At 45.9% G+C, this 22,586-nt stretch overlaps 1 protein-coding gene across 3 annotated transcripts in view; it reads left to right on the top strand.

Annotated features, from left to right (window-relative positions):
* NRG2 (neuregulin 2) overlaps nt 1-22,586 on the top strand; it is a 212,876-nt gene that overhangs the window by 163,866 nt on the left and 26,424 nt on the right. For 2 of the 3 annotated variants that reach the window (XM_032988493.2, XM_042789983.1), the window contains exons 4-5: nt 2,944-3,009; nt 13,408-13,528. In XM_032988493.2, coding sequence (XP_032844384.2) covers nt 2,944-3,009; nt 13,408-13,528 — 187 coding nt within the window. The remainder of the gene's footprint in view (nt 1-2,943; nt 3,010-13,407; nt 13,529-22,586) is intronic. The other variant, XM_042789985.1, reaches the window with a different exon arrangement.

The following is a 22,586-nucleotide window of genomic DNA, read 5'->3' as shown; positions in this document are numbered from 1 at the left end:
ATCGCAATGTAAACTGTTCCTGTTTTGACTGGGAGCTGTATGTGCAACCCCCGCTCCCCATGTGCAACGTGCATGGGCAGCACATGCCTGCCATCAGAGAGCCCTGTCTGCCTCCTCCGCTCGCCCTTCCCAGTCACTAGCAATCCCCTTTCACAAGAGGAAGAGTGTGACTGAGCAGCACCAGCTGCAAGGCTCTGATCCTGCATGCTGCTTATGGCACCAGGAAAACGCACATCAGGCCACTACAGCTTCCCACTGACCCTTCCCACATGCACAGAAAGGCATGTTGTCTGGCAAGAGCAGATGGTTGCTCTCACTCAGGTCACAGGGGGTATGAGGACACACCTGAGTTGCCCAGAAATGTGTGGAGACCTGAAAAGCGCCCAAAGATCTGGCCTGTACCTTTTCCAAGTGGGAGCTTCTGGCTACAAGGTACTGCAGATCCAGTAGATTACCTGCTGTGCCCTGCTGTGGCAGTGCCTTGATTAATCCCTTTTCTAAGATGCCTTTCAAATCTGCCTTTGGCTTGCCACTCTCAGCTGCGTGCACACTTTGCTGCTGCTATTTGCAGATCTCCTAGCAGGGCAGCAGGACAGTTGTAGTCCCTTGCAAAGGTAAGCATGATGGTGGTCGCTGTAGGCTTTTGCAGATCTGTCACCCCCTTTGCGCTCTTTTTTCATTTCCCCCTAGAGCTACCCAGAGCTGAGCAGTGCTCTGTGCTCAGGCACTTGCTGTCCTGGAGTCTCGCCCTTTCCTCACTGCTGGGCCTTCTTGGGACCTTGACAGCTTTCCTCAGTTCTGCAAGCTCCTTTCTTCCATGATATCTTTCAGTAGAAAACTCCTCAGGGCATCTGCTTGTCTCTGAATCCACATGTTCTGTCTTCTGTCCCTGCCTGCATTCTTCTCCAGGCTCCTTAGCACTGATCCTATTGTGGCTAAGTTTCAGTGCAGTCCTCTGTGAAGTTCTAGCAGTTTCTAACAATTAATCAGAGCAGACAAGTGAGCTGACCTCCGCTCGGAGCCTTCCCCTCTTTCCCAGAAGCTCACTCCAGCGTTTGCTGTTTCTGTATGTTCTTCTGCTTTATATTCTGCTTCTTTAATGCTGCCTGTCCCTGTGAACCTGGTGCTTCTGCCTGTCCTGGTCAGGCTTGACTGGGACTGATGCTCTGGGACCATCTGCTGGAAGCACACTTTCTGGCCTGACACTTAGCAGTATTGTTGGAGGTCCTGTAATGTTGCTGTGGTACAGGCGGGTGAATCCAGAACTGAGAAAAAGTCCTGATCTAACACCTCATCTTGTGATACAGAGACATGAGGTTTGGGGACATCTCTGGGTGCCCCTGTAGAAAGGTGACATTGCAAGAGCTGGCCTGAGCTGTTGAGGCTTGAGATGAGCATTGTGGAGGAGCAAGGTGTCCTCAGCCCAACACGCTGTTCCCCTCCAGGGGTGCAGAGGCCAGAGACAGAGGCTTCTGAGCCCACTTGGGTCCTGGCTGGAAGAGAAGCAGCTCACACATGAGACCCTCAGGACCATACATGTGAAGGTCTGAGATTCAGTCTCTGCTGGTAAAAATTTCTCAGCTTGATGAGTCAGCATTGCTGTTGCAAAGTAGTCTTTGCTCTGTTCCACTACCACTTTTAGGTTTGTGCCAGTTTCAAACGAGTACCTTTTCAGCCTTGCAGATCTGTTGCAAATCACCAAGAACACCACACTGAAGAGTGATTTTCTTTAGAAAGAGAGTGGTTACAGTGCAGCGATCCCTTGTCACTTAGGAAATGCCCATCAGCCAAACCCACCACCTCATCTCTCCTCTGCAATTCTGGTATTTCCACAAAATGCCTGGCTCAGAAATAAATGCTTTCTCAGTGAAAAGCTTTGGGAGGGTGTCAAATTCTGAGGAAATGCTTCTGTGCTTAGCCAAAAACATATCATGCTTTGGTGCTATTTTCAGATTTTTATTACTTTGAGGTAAATTAAATGTTTTCTTAGAAAAACATCCCATTTCCCAGTTCTCTTTATTGAGTAGTCTAATACTGGTATCACATAGGCATAAGGGCACAGATGAGGTGTGACTGTTTCAGACGTTTCCTCAGAAAATATCTAGACACCTCCTTAGCTGACACCCCATCCCCCTTTGCTAAACACTGCAGGGAAAATCAGACTTATATGAAAAACTCTTTTTGCTTTTACCTTTTCATGGTGGTCTCACACCCTGGCTGACAGGGTGCTGTACACACAGCGTAGGCTCCCGGTGCTTTCTCCTTTGTGCATCTAGAGGGTGGTGAGGGGCTTTGATCCAGAAGGGGCTGTTGCTGCCAGTGGGCTTGAGTAGAGCTGGTGACTGTGGACATTGGACTTGCCCAGCATTCTGGTTTGTACAGAGAAAATTGCTACATGTGCTCGGCTCCCATATTGCCTTGGGCCATGGCCTTCATCTGTTTCATGTTCCTCCATCTCTCATACGAGCATTACTTTGTGCTGCAAAACTGCACATACTTGTGGGATGGAGGCTCTTCAGATGATCTCACCTTTTCTTAAACTCCACGTTTTTCTCACTGTCATGTTCTGTGATCCCATCTTTGCGCTCTCCTGGCCATCAGGGCTAAGAAAACCCCCCACAGTTTCTCTTATCACCTGCTGGGTGAATCCTGAGCCATTTTTGCTGCTTTGTCATGTCAGAGATCCTAATGGCATGAGGCCCTTTACAACCAGGGGCCCGGCGTGCCCTGTGCCATCCCGTGCAGGGGCACTCGCTTATCCGCCTCTGTTACCCAGTTACCCATCAGAGCGTACTCTAACCAGTACTAACATGTTGACAGCCACCCCAGCCTGCGCCACCCAGCAGCACCCGCTCTTGTCCGCCTCTCTGCAGTAGCTAAGCCCACTCTTCTCCGCTCAAAATAGATATTTTGTTCACTACTTTCTTACCTTAATTTCCCCAGGAACAACGAAAGCACCACAAGTCTTACCAGCCTCAGAAACTAAAATAGTTATTATGGAAGAAGAGTGTAAGTACCTCTCCCCCCCGCATACCCCATATAGCTTATTTCCCCTTATTTGTTTTGGCTTAACGAGACGTTTTGCATAAATGCTTTGTTGCCTCCTGGTATCTTCTTTAATTGGTACTTCTCTTTGATTTCTTCCAAAGCCACTGATCTTTCCTTAGATCTTTCAAAAAGATGTGATTTATATTGCTGGTGTCTATCTTAGAGAGGGAGATGTTGATAACTATTGCAGTGGTAACTTGAAGAGCATGCTACTTAAAGTTGCAGCTGGATTTTAAGCATTCCCAACTCTTCCAATACATTGTAAGATGTGCTTGTTACGGCCTTTGATTTAGTGGTTTTTTTTGTTGGTTTGGGGTTTTTTTTGAGGATAGGTGAGAAAACCAAAAGATGCAATAGGAAACGCAAGAAAAAAAGACGTGCATCTTCTAAGCATAAGTCGTAAGAAAATTGCAGAAAATACATCTGTGCCCTGCCATCACATTTTTGCTTGAGTCTCCAGAAAGCAAGAACAGATTTCCCAAAATGTTTAATTTGATTTAATGTGATGGAACTGCTTTTTACCATTCCCTCCTATTCAGTTTTCACAAATGCAGTAGAAAATGGGCACACAAAAATAAAAATCAAAGCACATATACAAGTGTACATTTATAAGCCAGGTGCCTGGCCGTTGGTTCAGCTCTTTCTGATGGAGGGCATTATTTCTGTGTTTTGGAGGCTCTCTCCGGTGGGGACACTGCTCCACCCGGGCGGCATCAGCGCGCTGGGCAGCTCACCAGTCCAGACAGGCAGGTACCTGCAGAGCCAACGACCAGGCCATTATTTTGAGATCTGTGATGTATTTCTATTCCAGCTGCTTATGCCCAGAACTGACCGCATAGCTGGCTGTGCCTCTCTGTTGACAGTTATGCTTTGCAGATTTTATGGGAATGTTTCCTCCCTGGAAAGCTCAATCTTTCATGATTTTAAAGGAAATCTGATTACAGCCACAGCAGGGAACAGCCAGGTATCTTTTAAAATCTTTTCTGATTAGAAAACTGCACTTAAAATTTGCTCTTGTGTTGTGCTTATCCTACCACTGCACTGGGGGCATCAAGCTGAGACACAGCACCGTTAGTACAAAGACCATACCATTCTTTGCCAGGGTTTTGCTTTGTGTTTACCAGCATAGATCCATGCTACATATTTGCATTGCACTAGATATATGCTATTTTCTCTAGTAGCCTAATTTCAACAATAGGAAGGAAACTGGAAAAGTGCCGTGTGGCTTGCACAGAAGTTTCTCCTTTTGAAAAACTTATTTCCTCTGTGAGAACATCAACCTTAATTGTTTTTTCCTAATGATGTGAAAAGATGGTAAAGTCTCCAGAGTTAAAGTTGCAATTTTCTTTTTCCTTCACATTCCTTTTTGATGATCTCTCTCAGTTGTTATCTAAATAACACATAATTCCCCTGATTTTTATGGATACTGATGATGCATCATAGAATTGCACATATGTATAACATATGGGAAGGTAATGGGTAAAGGGATAGGATAACTTGATTGTGTGCCCTGATGCAGAGAGCAAGGTCATTTATGCTCATTTCAGCATCCAGAGAACTCAAAATGGTAATGTGATCCTGTCACTGTGCAGCATGAAGCAGTTAAACAAGGCTCAGGAGTCTGTGACTATAGACCTGCTTGGTAAACAGACTAGGAATTGGTGTCTAAGTTTACAAACATTTCAATGGAGGCAAAAATGGAAGAAGGTTCAGAGCAATATGTAGAGCATTCTGAGATGGAAGGACAAAGATACTAAAATCTTATCAAAGTTTCACTTTTAAAAGGTAAGATAATGTTTGAAATCTCTGAAAAGGTCACGTAACCCCTTTTGCTTGTTTTCTGCTGTTGAGTTTTCCTTTATTTCCTTAAGTTCAACAAATGGGTAAAGTCTTGAGGGTAAAAAGAGAATACAGGTTGGGTGGAGGAGGCATGGCTTGGATACCATCAGGATATGAGAGGTTCCACCAGTGATGGGCAGATGCTCTAAACCAACATGTGGACCATTGCCGCAGCTCAGGGGGACCCTGCTCCATGACCTTTGTCTGGGTCACTATCTAGCTAATCTGGTTGGGTTCCTTTACTTTACCAGCCTATGTAGGCTGGCAGTGCTGTCTGGGCTGTCTAATTTCACTCCATGGGTACTATGCAGCAGAGAGTGGTTTGGGATCAGATGGGAAGATGAAAGAGGGAGAAAGAGCAGAAGAGGCAGTGCTGAGTTGCAAGCATGAAGATTGGGGGATAATCTGAGGCACCTGAATGAAAGCTGGGCTATTTGAGTTGATTTTTGAGGCCTTTATTTCAACTGCTGGGGATTACAAGCCCTCCCTGAAATTCCTTTAGAGGTCCCCGTGAGGGAGTAGGTGAAACAGACCCTCTTTCTCCAATTAAGTCTGACTCTCCAGTTCAGATCCACAAATTTCATAGCTGTTGTCTTGGAGATATAGTTGGATTAAGTTTGTAGGCTCATTGGTTTAGACTCATTCAGGATCTCCCTCTCCCATTTAATACCTTCCCCAATGCTTAGCATGGCTGTGTATTGGAAATATTTTTCCTTACTTTCTGTCTCCTAGGTGAGATAGAATGGTGGACTGGCATGTTTGCAATGGCTCAGTGATGTCTTTCCTGTGATGTGGTTAGTAGGTCACATCTAGTTGAATCAAAACTTCAGCATATACCACAGTAAGAGGTGCCATGTAACTAAGGTTCAGCCAGTTCCCCCAAACCTTGTCTCAAGTCCAGTCTGGCACGACCTTTATGGGGTCACCATGGCAGACTTGCACGTTAATTGTCTGGTCAGTCTCTGGTCACTCCAGTCTAAAGGCACTGTGCTCTCCTGGATCCAGCAATGCTACAAATGTGAGCACGGTGCTGTTGGTCTGGAGTTGAAGAAGTCAGTCCACCAAGGTTCATGTGGATAGACTAGTTTTCAGCATTAGACTAAAAATAAGTCCTGGCATGGCCTTCACTCAGGGATTTTAAAACTCACAGCTGGAGGTGTGGTTGATAACTGAGTAGAGCCTGCACGCACACAGGCATGGTACCTTGAGGTGTACGTGTTGGAGATCTCGCTGTCAGTCTACAGAGAGCTGTGTCGTCCTGGCTGCTGTCAGCTCCCAGTTATGGCTTATTTTGCATACTGTGTATTTTTTAAGTAGCCATCACATCTACAACTCTAGATGAGATGTAAAAACAGGCCACTGTGACTCTAAAGGCAAAGATGGGCAGTGAGGAGTGAAGCGTAGGATGGAAGGTGATGCCCCTTGGAAGAACTGAGGCCGTAGGCCCAGCATTCGGAGCAGGAGGCTGTGCACCAGGAGATCTGCTTTGTCTGACTCCATCATGTCATCCTGGCATGTTGCTTCACTTCTTGGGCTTCAGCGGTCCTGCCTGCAGAGCATTCATGCCAACACTGGTCCTGCAAAAGGCTTTTTAGGTTGTTGAACAAATCCCCTCATTGAATCATCGTGCTGCTACTATTACAATTGATGATGGGGATTTGGTAAAATAAAATGCTGCAGTGCTAACGCATGCATTCTGGGACACTTCTGGTAGGGAAAAGCATTGGAAAAGCTCCTTCATAAAGCTGGAGAGATCAGCCTGGAGGAGCAACTAGAAGCTTTATAATAACACAGGACTTTGCCCCTGAAATAGCTACCTGTCTTATGGAAACATGTAGTCCCTTGGCACTCAGAAACCTTTCAACTGGCTCCTCAGCGAAACACCTGAACAGTGCAGATTGGAAACATGGTGAGTGCTGCCTGTACTGTTCTGATCAGCAATATCTAATGCTCTGAGATGATTGTCCTGCAGTCCGGCATTTGTATTTTGGGATGAACTTCTAGTCTGCAGCTATTGATCCTCATGATCCCCTCAGGGACTAGAAGCATAATTCCTGCTGGATTTATTTCAGTAAAATAAATACTCGGTCATTTCCAAATGAATAAACACACAGGAGCAGAATTTTCATAAGCTCCAGCGTCCCCAGTCTTTTGCAAGGCAAGCCCCAGTCTGCACAGGCTGTTCTGGTTTTATGTACAGATAGCAGCAGTGAGCATCCAGCATCTGTTCAGGCTTATTAAGAGAAGAGAGTGTTGTACAAGACATACAGAAGTCTGCCACAGAAAGAATGGTTAGGATCAACAGCCCCTCAGTGTATTAATCAGTGTAAATCATGGATTTAGTGTGGCTCGCACCAGGATTCAGTGCTACAACTAAGGAATAACTTGGCCAGACACCTTCTCATCCATGTTCTTCTGACAAGTGGTTGGATGAACTCAGTTGAGAGGAACCGCAGCAATTCTGTGTTTCATCAGTAAGTACACGAGGCATATACAGAGCAGGCAATTTGTATACACTCCACAACCAGCTGAGTTCATCTGTCTAACTGAACATCTAAATATTGAGAGAATAAAGTGTCTGTACTCTATGAACCCACCAGTCAAAGTTATTTATAAAAAAAGGAGCAGTGAAACTATCACTGTCTCCCTGCTCTCCTCAACAGTAGCTGTAGTTTGTGAAAAATAAACTATAATTTATAGTCCAAGCTGCATTAATTAACTGCTTGCAGGGTGAGTATTTCATCAGTATTCGGAGAGCAGGCTGGTGAGCTATTTGCAAAGGTTAAATGATGTACATGGTAGGAATTGTGTAAGAATCCCTGCACAATCATTAATGGCAATCCTGTGTAGGTGGATTGTGTGAAGGGAAGTCCACATGGCAGTGTCAGTGCCTGTGGATCTCCTATCTGTTGCCCTGTCATTGATGTTAATCCTGAATAACCTAGGCTTGTGGTGGAAAACAGATGTTCTGAATGACTACAGTGCTCTGAGCCTCTCGTGTTTATGCTGCACTGTCCTTACTGAGTGGGACAGCAACAATAAAATTTACTTCAGATTGTTTGTAATCACATCCATGAAGAGGCAGCCCTCTTTTCCCTGTCCTCACCTCCTTATTCCCTTCTGCTTTGTTCTCAGCCCTGGCAATGAGGCCAGCTGGAGATCTGACTTGCTGATGGGTGAGCTGCTCTGGGCATTCCTCCACCTTGCAGGAGCTTTGCGACCAGTTTGCCTGTGTGTTTGCCCATCTCAGGGGCACCCTGCTTATTCCCACGTGTCTAATTTCACCATTTCTTTTCTGTAGCTTGCCCCATGCACACTCCCTGTTTCCTGCTCTTAAGTTGTTGAAGTATTGGGGAAGCAATTGGTACGTGACTGATGTTACTGCACAAACCCCCTCATCGTCTTCCACTGCCTTCACGTGAGTCCCTTTACACCCAGATTGCAACTAGCACCCAAAACTGCTCCCTTGCTTATTCAGATCTACATTTATCTCAGTAACTTTACAACTTTCCAAATCATTTGGGATAGGTGGAGTTGTGTTGGAGGCTGAATGAAGGACTTATTCTACTGCACCAGTCAATAGCGAGTAAAATCTGCCCGGTACTGTGTGGCAGTTAAGATAAAATAGCTGCGGGGAGTCATTTCTGGATCACCAGGCATGCCTGAGTAGTGTTTGGAGTGGAGGTGAATGAACATGCATGACTGCAAAGAAACTATACGTTGGGCTCATTTTACCAACATCAGTCATCCAACTGCAGATGACTCAGGACCAAGTAGATATTTGTTAAGGTATTTCCAGTGGCCCAGGCTGATGGGGGAATACAGCTAAACATGAAATAACTGAATAGAGTAATTTGTGAATCTGGGAATTATCTTGATAGTGTGGTGGAAACCCACTGAGATCTTCCCTTGGCCTCATGCTTCAAGGTGCTTTCTGTGATCTGCAGCCACATAGTGTCAAAGTGGGATACATTTCAACCCAGGTACAATTAACATTTTCTAAGCGACACCTTTCACTTCCCTCTGTCCCCTCACCAGAGCTGATTTCTGAATTGACAGGTCTATCCTTGCTCCCAAATGAGTTGCAGCTACTGCCCTCATGAACATGTAAGTCCCAGTTGCAGCAGCATCCCAGATCAGTCAGGCACCTTGGGAGGCTCTGGACTCTGTGTTACCATGCAGGAGTGAGATTTCAGGTTAATAATAGATGAAGTTCTGTATTCAGTACCTCAAAACTCAAAACTAACATTAGGAATTACTATGTATGGAATAGAGAACAAACCAGGGTGACATAAATATTGTGTGTGCGGGATGGTCTTGCCATTTCCAAAGGGAAAAACAGAACAAGAGATGACACAAAAAAGGACTGCAGCCAGGTCAACCTCTGTATAAAAAATTACTAAAGAGATCATTGCTTTCCAGCTAGGGAAGAAGATGCTGGTTATGCCTGTAAAGCCACAGGTAGCCCAGGGGAAATGGGTGGGGATGATCACTATTTTTTCAAATACAAGAGCCTGGAAGGGGTAGGTTTAAAAGTAGTAAATGGAGATGTGCCTTTGCACACTGTGTACATAACACTGGAGCTCTTGTCATAAATATTGTGGATGCTACAAGACTGTATTTGTTCTAACAGCAACTAGACGTATTTATGGAAGAGAAATGCATCAAAGGCTATTAACTGCAAAGACACTGCAGCTAACTTAGCGTGTCTCTGAGCTGCTCATTCTAGATGGCCAAAAGAAAATTATTAGTGTGTGCTTGTGCTGATCTTCTTCCTTAAGCATTGCCTATTGGACACTGTCAGAGACAAGACAGGTCTTCGGTTTGACCAGTACTGCTCAGTTTATAGTCCTATAATGGCCTGTATTTCATGACACTCTCTTCTCAACACAAAACTGGGCTGACTGCCTCTCTTTGTAGCCTTTGATACATCTCTGCTGCTAACTAATGGACTATAGTAATACGATTCCGTGATTAAGTTTTAAAACACTTTGTGTTTCTTTGGAAGAAAAGGCACAGTACTTGCAGAAAACAGGATTTAAAAGAGAATGACATTAACAAGATGCTTCCAGAAGAACTGATCAACCACGTATTTTCCTAATGGGCATAGCTCTGTTGAAAGCTCTCTTTCTAGAAGTGCAGGACATGCATGTCCTAAGCTTCATTCATGTCAGTCTCTTTTTTATTTGTTTAAAAGAAACAAAACTGTTTACATGGGATGAAAATGCCATGCAATCTCTATCTGTTCAGCCCTGTAATCCACTCTAATATCATATCACATAGCACTGCATCTTTCCATCCACCTTTTCTGGTGGAAGGGGTACCTTTTAATCTGAGGTGTTTTCTATGGGGAGTTTTCTGGGCTCTGTTTTTATTTCTTCCTCTCTGCTCCTCCCTCGCTGTGGGAAGGCTCACGCTAGAATCCTTTCCTGTAGGATTTATGATTTGAGACTTTGCCAGATGGATCGATTTGCTTGATAGCAACTGGTACATTTGATAGTTGCAGGGGTAACAGTTTCCTGCAGGCTATGCTTGTTCTTCATCTGTGTATCTTTCAATTTGCACCAGTGCTCTGGTTCATGAAGTTTCAGTGCTCCCTGATCTGGCGGCACACTTGCAGCTTTAACAGAAACCTGTTCATTGTACAGTTTTAAGGTACTTCAGTAAAAGCCTTGCATGCACTCTGAACCAAAGTCTGCACTGCGAGCGACTTTCAACAGCTCCCATGCTATGTGCTGGCCAGGCAGCACTTGGGGACTGTTTGAAGGGACAGTGACTGTCTTCTGTGTAACTTCTCTGCAATTTTCACACTTCCCTGGCAGGCCCTTGCTTTCTCTGCTGCTGCTTATGCCTCCACAAGACTGGCCAGCCCCAAAAGAGCTGCAAAGCAGAGCAGGCAGCTCCTTGTAGCCCAGCAGCCTGCACAACCTGCAGCTTCCCATGCAGATGCACAGTGAAGTCCGTGCACATCCTGGGTCTGAGTGCATTTTGGGATGCAGCTGCCACGTTGCCAGGCTAGGTTTTATTTTCATGCTTATTTTTAAAATGGCATTTGGTATTTGTTAAGGCTTGACTTAAGCGGCTGATCAAGCAATATCTGAAGGAAAGGCCTTCCTTGCAAAGAAAGTCCAGGTGCTATCACAAACAGTTGGAGCTCCTCTGTCCTGAACCTGCAGCTCTCCACTGACCTTGGAAGAAATGTGCTCCTATCTCATAAAGGTATAAGTTATACAGGCTTGTTACAAAGCCATGGCGATGGCTTTGGCTTCTAGTTCCCATTAATCTTAACTGGAAGGAAGTGCTGAATTTCCCTACAGAAGTTTGAGATTTTTCATATTTGAGGGTTTTTTTCAAGGACTTCTTTGGTGCCTTGGTCAAATCATCATCCGTTCTAAAATCCAGCATGCACTCTTGTATGTGTACACTGCTCTGCACATTTGGCTCCCAGCTGGTTGGCGTTTCATGCCCTAGGAGGGTAACAGCTATTTGCTGTCCCAGGGCCATGTGCATTTTCAGTATTTACTGAAATATTTGCCATGTTTGGTTTCCAGAGAACTTTGGGACAACTTGCTCTGTCCTGGATAGCTGTGAAAGGACAACCCCAGAGGCAATGGTTATTCAAGGCAAAGCATAGAAATAGCTCTTCTTGGTGCACAACCCCGGCTCTGTCAGACAGTGGAAGGCATTGACTTCCTTACAGGAACAGAGTACAATGGGGCTGGACAATGCATTGGTTCAAGCAAAATGAACAGTAAGCTCGGCTCTGCCTTGAGCTGTGCACGGGTAGCAGTGTGGCTTGCTCCTGCTGCACACAGCCTGATGAGCAAACTCCTTGTTCAGAGAGGTACAGACCCCATGCAGAGACAGTGCTAAAGGCCAGAGAGCCAGACCAAGCTTGTTTGGGTGCTCGTGTGCCAAGCATCACCCAGATGTGGGAGGCTTCACAGGGTGCCGAGAGCCCTCCTTTACCTGTGGGAACTCGGACGTGCCCGGCAGGCGCTGGGCTGGAGCCGGAGTGTGAGAACAGAGCCCTGGGCTCTGGCAGTGTGGGCAGCAGGGCAGGCACCCGCGGCAGCCTCCGAGCCTGCTGCGGAGGTGGGACGGGCAGGGGGGCTGCCCGAGGTGTGGGGAGCAGCCCGGCTCCCTTCAGGGCAGGCTCTGGCATGCCTTGCTTCTTCTCCCGTGGTTCCGACCATCTCCTTCCCGGGGCTCTGGCTCCAGCCTTCTCCCTTGAATCCTGTGCCAGTGAGATGTTCGGTCTTCAGCGACGGGTCTGAAGTCACTGACCCCTCCATGAGGTTTGTTCATGCTTTGGAAGATCGGATGGAGGAGGGTATCTCCTCAGAAACATCAAGTACAGCATAAAAGGCACTGGAAAGTAGGTGGTAGCCACACTGCTGGACGTGTAACTGTGTTAGGGTGTAAGCAAGGTGTGTAGTCCAGGGAGGGGGGACTATCTTTAATGAGATTAAGTATTCGGGTGGAAAAAACAGATGCTTTTTAGTGCCCAGCCCTTCTTTCTGTTATGTGAAGATGGGTCTGCATTCCCCAAAGCTGGTCGGCTTTTGTAACCTATATCATTTTCTCTAACAAAAGATTTTTCCCTTCCTAGAAGCCTTTGTCTTGCCTGTGGAGACTCTCTGTTCTGAGCTGTAAGTTTGTCTGAGTCATTCAGAGTTAGGAATTGCAGTGAAATTCTACAGAATACCGTCAGTTTTGTTTGTACCTGACATGGCTGGAAAGTTTTTCTCTAGAAAGAAACTTGGTTTTGCGAAAGCATCTGTATCCCAGGAAACTTGAGTCATTCTGTCTGCCTCCCTCAGCACAGATTGGGACTGACTGATGTCTACTGCTAAACTTCTGCTTGGTCTCTTGAGGCAGCCCCACTGGGGCGTGACAGAGAAACGCTCAGAAATAGGAGAGGGAGAGATTAAGCTGTTCTTGCTTGTGCTGAACCTGTTCCAGGTACAATGAGGGCACTTGCTTCTGGCTCTGGAAACTTATTTCCTCCAAGAGATGTGGAGCAAGGAAATGTCCCCTACAGTATCTCTGGATCTTGGTCCAGTATCATGGTGAAAATCATGCCTCAGCAGTGTGCCACCATGACTCTGTGACTCTGCAGCACATGTTCTTCCTAACCTTCTGCCTGTCTGCTATTGCAGGATTGCATGCATGTATAAGGGGAGGGCAAGGAGTGATGGGAAAGGGGCACTTTTCCCTACAGCTTGACAAAAATATAATCTTGTCCTGACATGCTGGCTGCTTAGAGGAAGGCGTGTCCTCAACTCCTCACTCACTTGGCCACTTTTGCTGGGAAAGGAAAGGTCAAGTTCCAGCCCCAGGACCTGGAGAGGTGAAGGTGGGTCTAAAGGCACAGACTGAGGTTTGCAGCTCAGGGGTTTTTATTCTGGCAAATTAACTAGTTGAAAATCATCTAATAAAACAGAATTGCCCAACAAAGTAAATAACAATATATCCTTTTTGTGTGTGTGTGTGTGTGTGTTTTTTTTTCCCCTGCAGTAACCACAACTCTCTCCTCCTGGTCTGGGCATGCTAGAAAATGCAACGAAACAGCCAAGTCCTATTGTGTCAATGGTGGGGTATGCTACTACATCGAGGGGATTAATCAGCTGTCTTGCAAGTAAGTGAGTGTAGTTCTTGTGTCAATATGGAAATTACTTGGCTGGTGGAGAGGAGGCCTCTGTGCAACTGCTGGAGGAGGGGTAACTCTGAAATTCCGGCAATTGCAGTTTGAGCTGTGCAGGTTCAGAAAGGGAGACTAGAGAGGCGGGAGTGGGGGAAGAGGGTTTATATTTTCTTTTTTTTTTTTTTGTGAGTGCCACTGTTCATTTTTTCCTGACTCTTCCTTTAAGAATATGTTTGTCCTGGATGTTTCCTTTCCCTTTCTTCCCTTTCTCCTCTGCAGCTTCAGGAAAGGTCAGGTCCCTTTTGCTCTCCCTGAGCTAGGTCAAAGCTCTGTGTGCCCCACTGACCTGTTCTCCCTGCTGGGCAGGGGGGCTTTCCCGAGTGCACAGCCACCTGGCTCCTCTGTGACTGGAGGGGGTCCCTTGCTGAGACCTGTCTCTTACCTCTCCTGTCTGCACCTCAGGGGCCTAGAAACAGCTTTAGCATGCATCTGTTCACCACTCTTTGCCACTTTGTGGCAGGCTGTGGGTTGTTTGTTTCTCCACTTCAAATGTTAAAACCTGAACAAAAAAACCAACCAACCAAACAGAGAGACATACTAAGTTACCCTTAAAATGAAATTTCTCGGAGAGGTTAAAGTGAGGCTTCATAGTCCGAGGGATGTGGAATGGGATGTGAGACCTTTTCACCTCTGTTCAAACCTCTCACAGCCAGCAAGCCCAATAGCAGCTCACAGCTCACCCCTCAAACCTAATGGGGACTGTGAATGATAAGTGCAGTCTGATTGCCATTTCTGGAGATATAAGTACCCAAAGCACACCTGTACCTGCCCCTGGGCTCCTGGGGAGTGAGCATGCGGTGGTGCCTGGGGTGTTCATTCACCTAGCAGATGCAGCTCCTGGGCTCACCTGGGGATCCAGGTGTCACTGTGCCTAGTTTGGAGAAGCCCAGAGCTGACTGTTTTCCCCCTCCATGGCCCAGAGGCCTCTCCGTGGAGACGCACAGTCAAAGGTATTTATATCTGTGGATGTCAACCTAGTACCAGTGCCACTGCATGGTATGATGCTCACTAGACACCTCAGCTACTCAGGCCTTGAAGGACGCTTCTGAACAGAAACATCACCCCTCCTGGAAGGGTTGTAAACTGGATTACGCTTAGTACAACTCCCTTCTCCCAGTACTCCTTTGTTTTGTCAGGGAGCAGTAGGAAAGACCATGTGAAAACACATTCTGCTGAGCTTCTGTGCTCTCACTTTCCAAAGCAGGGTCAGCTGTGGTGGTAAAGACATAGGACGAACAGCATCTTCCAGTTCTCCCAGGCTTGCCCCTTCTGACGTGAAAAGAGCCGGGTAGGACAGAAACCAGATGCTGTGGTCCTCCGTGTTTCCCATGGGCATGAAGTGAGAGCTGCCCTTGTACACCACAGACCTGTGCTTTAGGGTAGTTGTCTCTGCCATTGGCTTCTTGGTGACATTGTAAGTTCATCTTGCCAGTGTTCCCCATAGGAAACATAGGGGAAGCCCCACATGATGAATGAAAGTCACACCCATTGTTCTGGTGTAGATGCAGCCCCAGGAAGCCCCAGCAGCTCCGGTCTTTCCATGCCGGGGAGGGCCCAGCCCCTGAAGCCTGGAAGAGTGTATGAATCCATATATCTATCTGTAAGCAACGTGGTAGTGCCAAAAGCATAGATCTCAAGGCTATTTCTTTTGGGAAGAACCTGAATCCAGATCAAGACTTTTCAAATTGGATCAATAATTTCTAATTACAGCAAGAGTTACCTGAACTCCTGCCATATGCAGCTATAATGGTAAGGCTCCATTTTTTCTAATGAAGGATACACATGGTAGTTATCAAGTGTCTTCAACAAATAGACTGTTTTAACCAAAGTAACTCCAGCCTTGTGAAGAAACAGTCTACCTTCAAACTAGGCTGCTATGACAGCTGATGAGCAGAGGGGAAGCTCAGTGATGGACACCATTAGGACTTCATGTGCCATACGAAACAGACCTAATTATTTCATATCATTTGAAGGCCTTAATTCCTTACTTTCAGGTGGTAAAATTATTTCATTTTCTGATGAGTCTCAAGATACCGACTGCTAAAACCAGATGGAAGTTGAATGGGTGTGTATGGAAGGGCAGCAAAGTGTTAACCAAAAGGATGTGCTTTGAAGGTTATGCACTATCACTAGTCGGCTGCCAGAAAAGACAGTTCTGTGTTAACAGGAACCCAGGGGACCCAGGTGCCTTCCACACAGTACAGTCACTCCTGATCTTACCGACTGAGGAGATATCTGGATGTTCATTCTCCTTGGGTGCTTTTGTCATTAAGTCATGGACTGAAGATAAGAAATCCTGGCTTTTGAAATGGTGTCATTTTAGAGTTTCTGGACTCCAGAAGATAACACTTAGTTATTGAGGAATGCAGAAGCATTCAATCTGAACATAGTATTTCCCATAAAATGGCTTTCCTAATAAAATGGACGATTCTTGGGGAAGGCTGATGATGGATAAATGGACTTCACATTTATCTGCCTGCAAACTAGCAAAATGCTGAATTGTTCCTCAGCCTCCTTGTTGCACCAAGACAGGAGACGTGCTGTTGTGATTTGTGAAAGATGCAATGATACAGATTCAGAGGAGAAACTAGAAGAGGCAAAGATGCAGGCTTTGGCCTGCATTTCTGAAGTCTGCAACATGAAAGCCAAACTTGGTCCTCCAGCCATGCCATGCCTCTGAGACATGAGCATGAAGGAGATTGATAGGTCTTTCTGCACGCAATCTCTTCAAATGTCCTGGAGATCATGCAAGAGCTGCGTGAGTGTCTTGAGCCAGGAACAAGTCTGTGTGCTGTTCCCACTCTGCTATTCTGATTAGAGTCAGCAGGGCTTTGGGGGTCTTCTGGCACTGTATGCCAGCTTGCAGTCCTCCTTCACTGAGTGCTAAGGAGATTCTAGCACCCCGGCCACCCATGTGATGTTACCAGCCTTTCCAATACCAGCTATCAGAAAGCAGAATTTTATAGTGTTCTTGTTCACTACCTGCCACCGTCCTGTAATCAGCTTCCTGGAGTGGATTCCATTGTTTGCAGCTGTCCACAATCATAGGAGATTTTTCCTGTAGATGTTACCTCTGGCACTCTGGAGCAAAAAAGAGCAGCTGGGTTCTGAAATGATTTCTTCTTCTGAAGTGGCTCATGCTTGATTTGTTACAGATATTGCCTGAATTGACAGCTGGCATTTTATTACTATTTTTTAACAGACTTCCCAGAAACGTGTTCCTCCTGCTTGTTTTAAATTCTGGGGAACAAACTGTTTGCCTGTAAACTCACCTCCTCCATCCCTTTTCAATACACTTCAGCTAGACTTTGGACAATGCCTTTTCTTGCACTGGGGAAGCGCCCAGAAAGGACTTGGAGCTGTTCCAGAAATTGTGTCTTTTTTTTTTGGATTGTGTGCTTGCATAATTTTGTCATTAATTAGACATAAATTCTACATATGATAGTGTCAAAGGAAACCTGGACATGATAAAATCTGTGCTGTTATCCTGACTCTGCAAACAGACCACCTGGAAGTTAGATGGGAGAAGTGTGATCTGCCTCAGATATTCTTCAAATTTTCATCATAAACCCAGGAAATGACTGAGCCACACACATACAGAATTGACTCAACAGCCCTAGTAAATTAAAAAGCCCAAGGCTCTTGTTGACAGGAAGAATTTGTCGACCCTTCTTCAGACCATTTTGCTCAGAGAGGCCTTACGAGTTGAACTGATTTCTCACCATAACTGTAGGGAAGTGGTGAGTTTGAGTAGAGCAAATTCATTGCTTGTAGAACGGATGCACATCATCAAGTCTCAAGGCCTTGAGCTGGGATGGGACACAGAAGAACAGTGACTGGTTTGTTGTGTCCAGCTGAACGTAGCGCTTGGGGTGGCTATCAGCCTCTGATCTTGGGTCTGCCTTGGTCCTGGAGCCCCTTGGGTTCTTGACACAACGTAGAGCAGTTTGAGGCTACTCTAATCTTTCATTATTGAGTACCCTGCCCCATGGGGTTGTGCTAACGTGTGTATCACAGCAGAAATATTCTTTTCCCAGTTAGGTCTTGACACGTTATCTATAATTGGGGTCTTCCCAGCCAGACAAAGGAACAAAGCCAAGTCTCATCACTGCACAGTCCTTCTCTGGCCACTTAAACACACTTTGTGACTCTTCTGTGTGGTTGATGTAATCAAAGTGGCTGGTACTCTGGGCCAGGATCTTCCTAAATTGCATGGGATCAGAAGACTTAAAGAGCTTTATAGAGCAACACTCCCCCATCATATTGGACTGATTGTGCTTGCAAGAGCCAGGCTGAAAGATTAACAAATGCTGACAGGTAAATAGACTTTCTAGGTTTGGGCTGACAGCATTGCATTACGTGGGAGAGTGAGGTCAGAAGCCTGGAGGACCTCAGACAAAAAGTGAAAGTCAAGGAGGGAACAAAAAACAAAACAAAGCAAAAGTTCAGTTAATTTTTAAGCTAGTTGATGTATGCAAATCACCAATTTACAGAATTACATGTTCACTTCCTAGAAGCCCATTTGCTTACCTCCTCCATGTATATTGTTTCCTGCAGATTTTCCCAGGAAAGGAGGAAGATCTTTCTGAAGGGTTAGCCATATTGCCAGCTCCCCTGTGTTTTTCCAGAGTACCATTCAAAAGTGTTAACGTCAGGCTGATCTCATATGGCTGTGGTCCTCCTTGCAGCACAGCTTGCTCAGCTCCCCTGTGGTGTCAGGAGCTATGCCATCCCTCTCCCTGACTCTACTGATTTGATCAGCGCAAGGTGCACATTGCACAGCCGCAGGGATGCCACTTTGCCATGGGTGTATGCGCAGTTCTGTGCAGAGGTGTTGCAATATTCTTGGAAATGAAGAGCCCACAGTGTTGAGCTATGGGTGAAAAATCTCCACATCCTGCTCCAAATCTCCTGAACCAGCCAGGTCTCCTAACTGGGTTTTGCATGCTGTTTATCTTGGGTGATACCTTTTCGGGTTTAAATGGCCCATTTATGCATCTTGTTCAAGGTCTCCTTTTTAATGCACATATAACTATAGCAGACCCTTGAGAAGCATCAGAGTGTGGAAGCTGATCCCGCAACAGCAGGGCTCGGTGAAGACAACAGCACAAGTCCTGCTGAGCTCCCACCGCTCAGTCTGAGCTGCGCTGTTGTCTTCTCTGAGCCCAGGAATGGGTGTGTCTGCAGTTTGGACTCCACTATACAGCAAACATGCCTTGATTAGCTGCTCTGGGTAAGGCCTCTGCGTTTATTCTGGTTGCTTTCTTTTCTTCCCATCAGCAATTTTGTGGAGTCCAGCCTTTTGTGGCTCTCCTGAGCCTGATCATCTGGGACTGGTCAGGGGACAATGACAGAACTGTCTTCTTTTTTCAGCCCTTCGCACAAATTAGCAACATGCTTGAAACATTTCTTCATTTGCTCATATCAGTGCATTGTGTCCTGCTACAGCTTCTCCTTATCCTGTTATTTTGAAGCACCTGCTTGTTCATGTTCTTCTGTAACCTGGATTACATTATGAGAGCTACCAAATGTGGCATACTTTAATTAAGGTCTGGGAGAGCGAAGGAAATGTCCCAACCCTTGCAAGGTTTAGATCAACAGCTGGGCAGAAAAAGTTTTGCTTCCAGCAAGAACATTATGATAATGATGTTATTAATGAATAGTAGCAAATAATAATTAAAAATAATTATTGTTCTGCCCTGATACAGAGCAAAAGATCAAAGTTTCTCAATTTTCATAAATAAGTGCTCTGCAAACAACATAGAAATGGGTCAGTTCAAGCCATTTTGGCTTGTACTTTTTGAGATGCTCTATCTGGCTGATCATCTTACTGCATTTTTTTTTTTAATCATGTAAATATTTAACTGCGGTCCATCCTGAACCCAACAGCAGAACTTTGTGGATTTTTTTGAAAAGGGGAAAAAAAAGAAAAATCATAAGGAATTGGTCAAAACTGAAAGAATTTGACATTTTCCAGCAACAACAGCATCTGGACAGAAAAATCCCTGACCAGTTTTATTGATGGCATTGCAAGTAGTAAATTTTCAGATGTGGCTTTTCTTTTTTTTTAATTTTCATGCAGCTGGTTAGTCACAGAGGGATGGAGTTAAGTAAGGTCAGCCTTGGGGGTTCTCTACACAGGCTAGAGAGGGGACAAGGTGCTTTTCTGAAAGAGGCTGGTGCAGTTTTGTATTCCCCCAAGACTGTTCCAACAGACACAACTTTGTTCACTTCGCTTGGCCTTTGAGGAAAGACATGTTGGGCCTCTGCGACACCAATAAGTGGACCAGGAAGTCCAAAGGTAATATTTGCAGGAATATTCCACCTTCTGTGTAGTCCTTGCAAGAGTTTTCCAAAGGAGGAGGGTCTCCATTTTGCTGGGATAGCCAGACAAAACTTCTTGACTAGGGTCAAATGTGCAGGAAGAAGGATGCCATGATCAAAGACCACGGCGTGGTTCTCAACCTTAGCGAGCCTTAACTTTCAGGTATATCCCTCAAGCTATATACTTGGCTGCTGAAGAAGAGCTGCCAAGAAGCCGGTACCACAAGCAGCAGATTCTGCATGCAGAAGGAGTGTTTTCCATTGCTCTTCCTCTCCAGACTGGGAGACTCATGTGCCATGCATGCTGGAAGTTTCTCTCCCAGAAGTCACATCTGGAACCATAGTAATAAATAACAAATCATCTTCACCAGCCTAGAATTATGAGACAGCTTAACAAAAAAAAAAAAAAGGAACCATGAACACTGCATGCTTTCAAAGCTCTCCTAGTCACTGTTGCTGCCAGCAGCCTTGTTTGTGAGGAATCAGGAACCAGGGACACCAGAGCAGCACATGTGTCTTGACAGCTTGTGTGCTAGGTTGGGAGGTGACAGAAGTGCCCATGTTCATGAGGGCTTCTTTTCTGTCACTTCTCCCAGTGCTGATTCACCAGTAACTGAAGACGAAAAGCTTGGGCTGTCCCAGATGCAGAGAAGAGAGTTATCTACTGACTCCTGTCTAGAAAGGTCTTCTCCCCACCCACGCTAGGCTGACAGCAGAGATCTGAAGATGGGCTATATGGTAGCTGTCATGACATCAAAGCTTCTTTGACACCTTTTTGTTTTTCTTTTTCACTTCTCACCAATTTCTTTCTCTGGGTTTTTATTTCCTTCCACCAGCTTTCATATCATTTCAAGTCTTTCCTTAATGGCATGCAGCTTCAGTCATACTGAAGTTCTAGACTTGGCTGACCTCTTGCAGATGTGTACCTGAGAGTTTTAGCTCCTTTCAGACAAAGTGCCTCTTTCTGAGGTGGGTAGGGTATTTGTCATTCAGTGTCACTCTTGAGCCCCTTCAATGTGCTCACACCACACATGAAATCTCAGATCTCAGACAAAAGGGCATCATGTTGCAAGCTAAACTGGATACTCTTGAAGACCCTGTGACTAAGTTCATAACTCAGTCAGGATTGGGAAGACATCTTCTGTTTTGGATGCCTTGTTCAAACCCCAGTGCAATCTCTTAAAGGTTTTTCTTAAGTTATGCTTCCCTAGGGCTGTCCTTGTGAGTCCACATCACCCAGCTGCCTCAGGTATGTGCTCTTTGATTGCCAACGGGGCATCTCCTTCACTCCGCTTTTCAGCACCATCTTCCTCTGCTTCATCATGGGGAAGGTCAACATGCCTCATGTCTGATGGTAACCCTCTGGGCTGGGCTTTCCTTGGGAGCTGGCTGGGCTCCCTGGTGTTGAAACATTACTGGTGTGTCTACCTTTCCTGTGCTCCGAGGTGAATGTCCAAGAATGAGAAAACAGGATGAATTTTTCAAAGATATTTGCCTGACCAGGGAGTCACAGTTTCAAAAGTGACTTGGTTACTGAGAAACTTAAATGTATGTCTAGGAAGTTCAGTGAAGCCTCATGCAGAGCCATGCCCTTGAGTTCCCCCCAAGCAGTCTGGGGTGCACAAATAGCCCAGCACACTCCCACATGGAGGTGTTAGCACAGGTCCCAAAACCCAGATGCTGTGTAGTGCAGAAAACAGGTTTGGTCATGGGCAGTGGGGGTGCATCAGCTGTTTTGCTCAGTGCAGACCTACCAAAACTGCAGTGAAAACCAGCAAGTGATCAGGTGCCAAGCCACATCAGTCATTCAGGGCCTTCCAAGGCTTTTCTTCTGTGAGAAAGAGAGCAGGTGAAATGTCCCCTGGACGTGGGGCACCCTTGCCTTGGAGAACTGGGAAATGCCTTCTTTCGGGGAAAGATGGGAAGGCTTTGAGCTGTGGAAGTGTTGAGGTGGAGAAGGACAGTAGATGAATTGGAGAGATTATGCAGCCTTTTACTGGCTATATCTTCTCCTTGGATCATGCTGTATTCAGAGGTGTACCTGCAGGTCTCCTGTAAGCATCCAGCATCCAGCACTGAAGCTCAGGCTACCTCTGGAGTATGAGCAGGTTGTCCCACGGGCAGATGGCCTCCTTTAGGAGCCTGTGGGAGTGATGTATCAGTGTGTCAGCAAATGCCTCAGCCTTTCCCCTTGGAAGTGTTAATGCAGGTCTCCAGGCAGGGCTTAGACATCTACACACTGGGGGAATGGCACCAGCCCTATCCATCGCCACAGCTGGGAGATCTTTACACCTTGTTCTGACTTTTGCCTAGTGCCTCCTCAAGTCCTTCCCCAGAACTCAGCTGAATCTCACTTCTCCCATTTGGAGAGGAGCCCTCCAGCTCAGAGAAGTCTTTATCCTTACAAGCCTGACAGATGGGCTGGTGTACCCTTGGTCTGTACAGCTGGTGTGGCTGTTGAGAGCCCCTAATGCTCCCTCACATGATTCCCACCTACTGGCCCAGATAAGTGTATGTCCATGATGAGGGAGAACTATTAAAAATCAAGGTTTTCTGGTCATAATGAATAGGGAAGACTTCTCTAACTTCTACCTCTACCCCTCAGGGGAGCTAAATAGTTGCTGAAAAAAAAACTGTGTTCCCTTAAGCAAGTAAAGAGAAGCAGGAA

The sequence above is a fragment of the Tyto alba genome, unplaced genomic scaffold (assembly GCF_018691265.1).
Source record: "Tyto alba isolate M040663 unplaced genomic scaffold, T.alba_DEE_v4.0 Super-Scaffold_17, whole genome shotgun sequence".
NCBI lineage: Eukaryota > Metazoa > Chordata > Aves > Strigiformes > Tytonidae > Tyto > Tyto alba.
The sequence above is the reverse complement of the archived record's forward strand: the minus strand, read 5'-3'. Positions and strand labels throughout refer to the sequence as shown.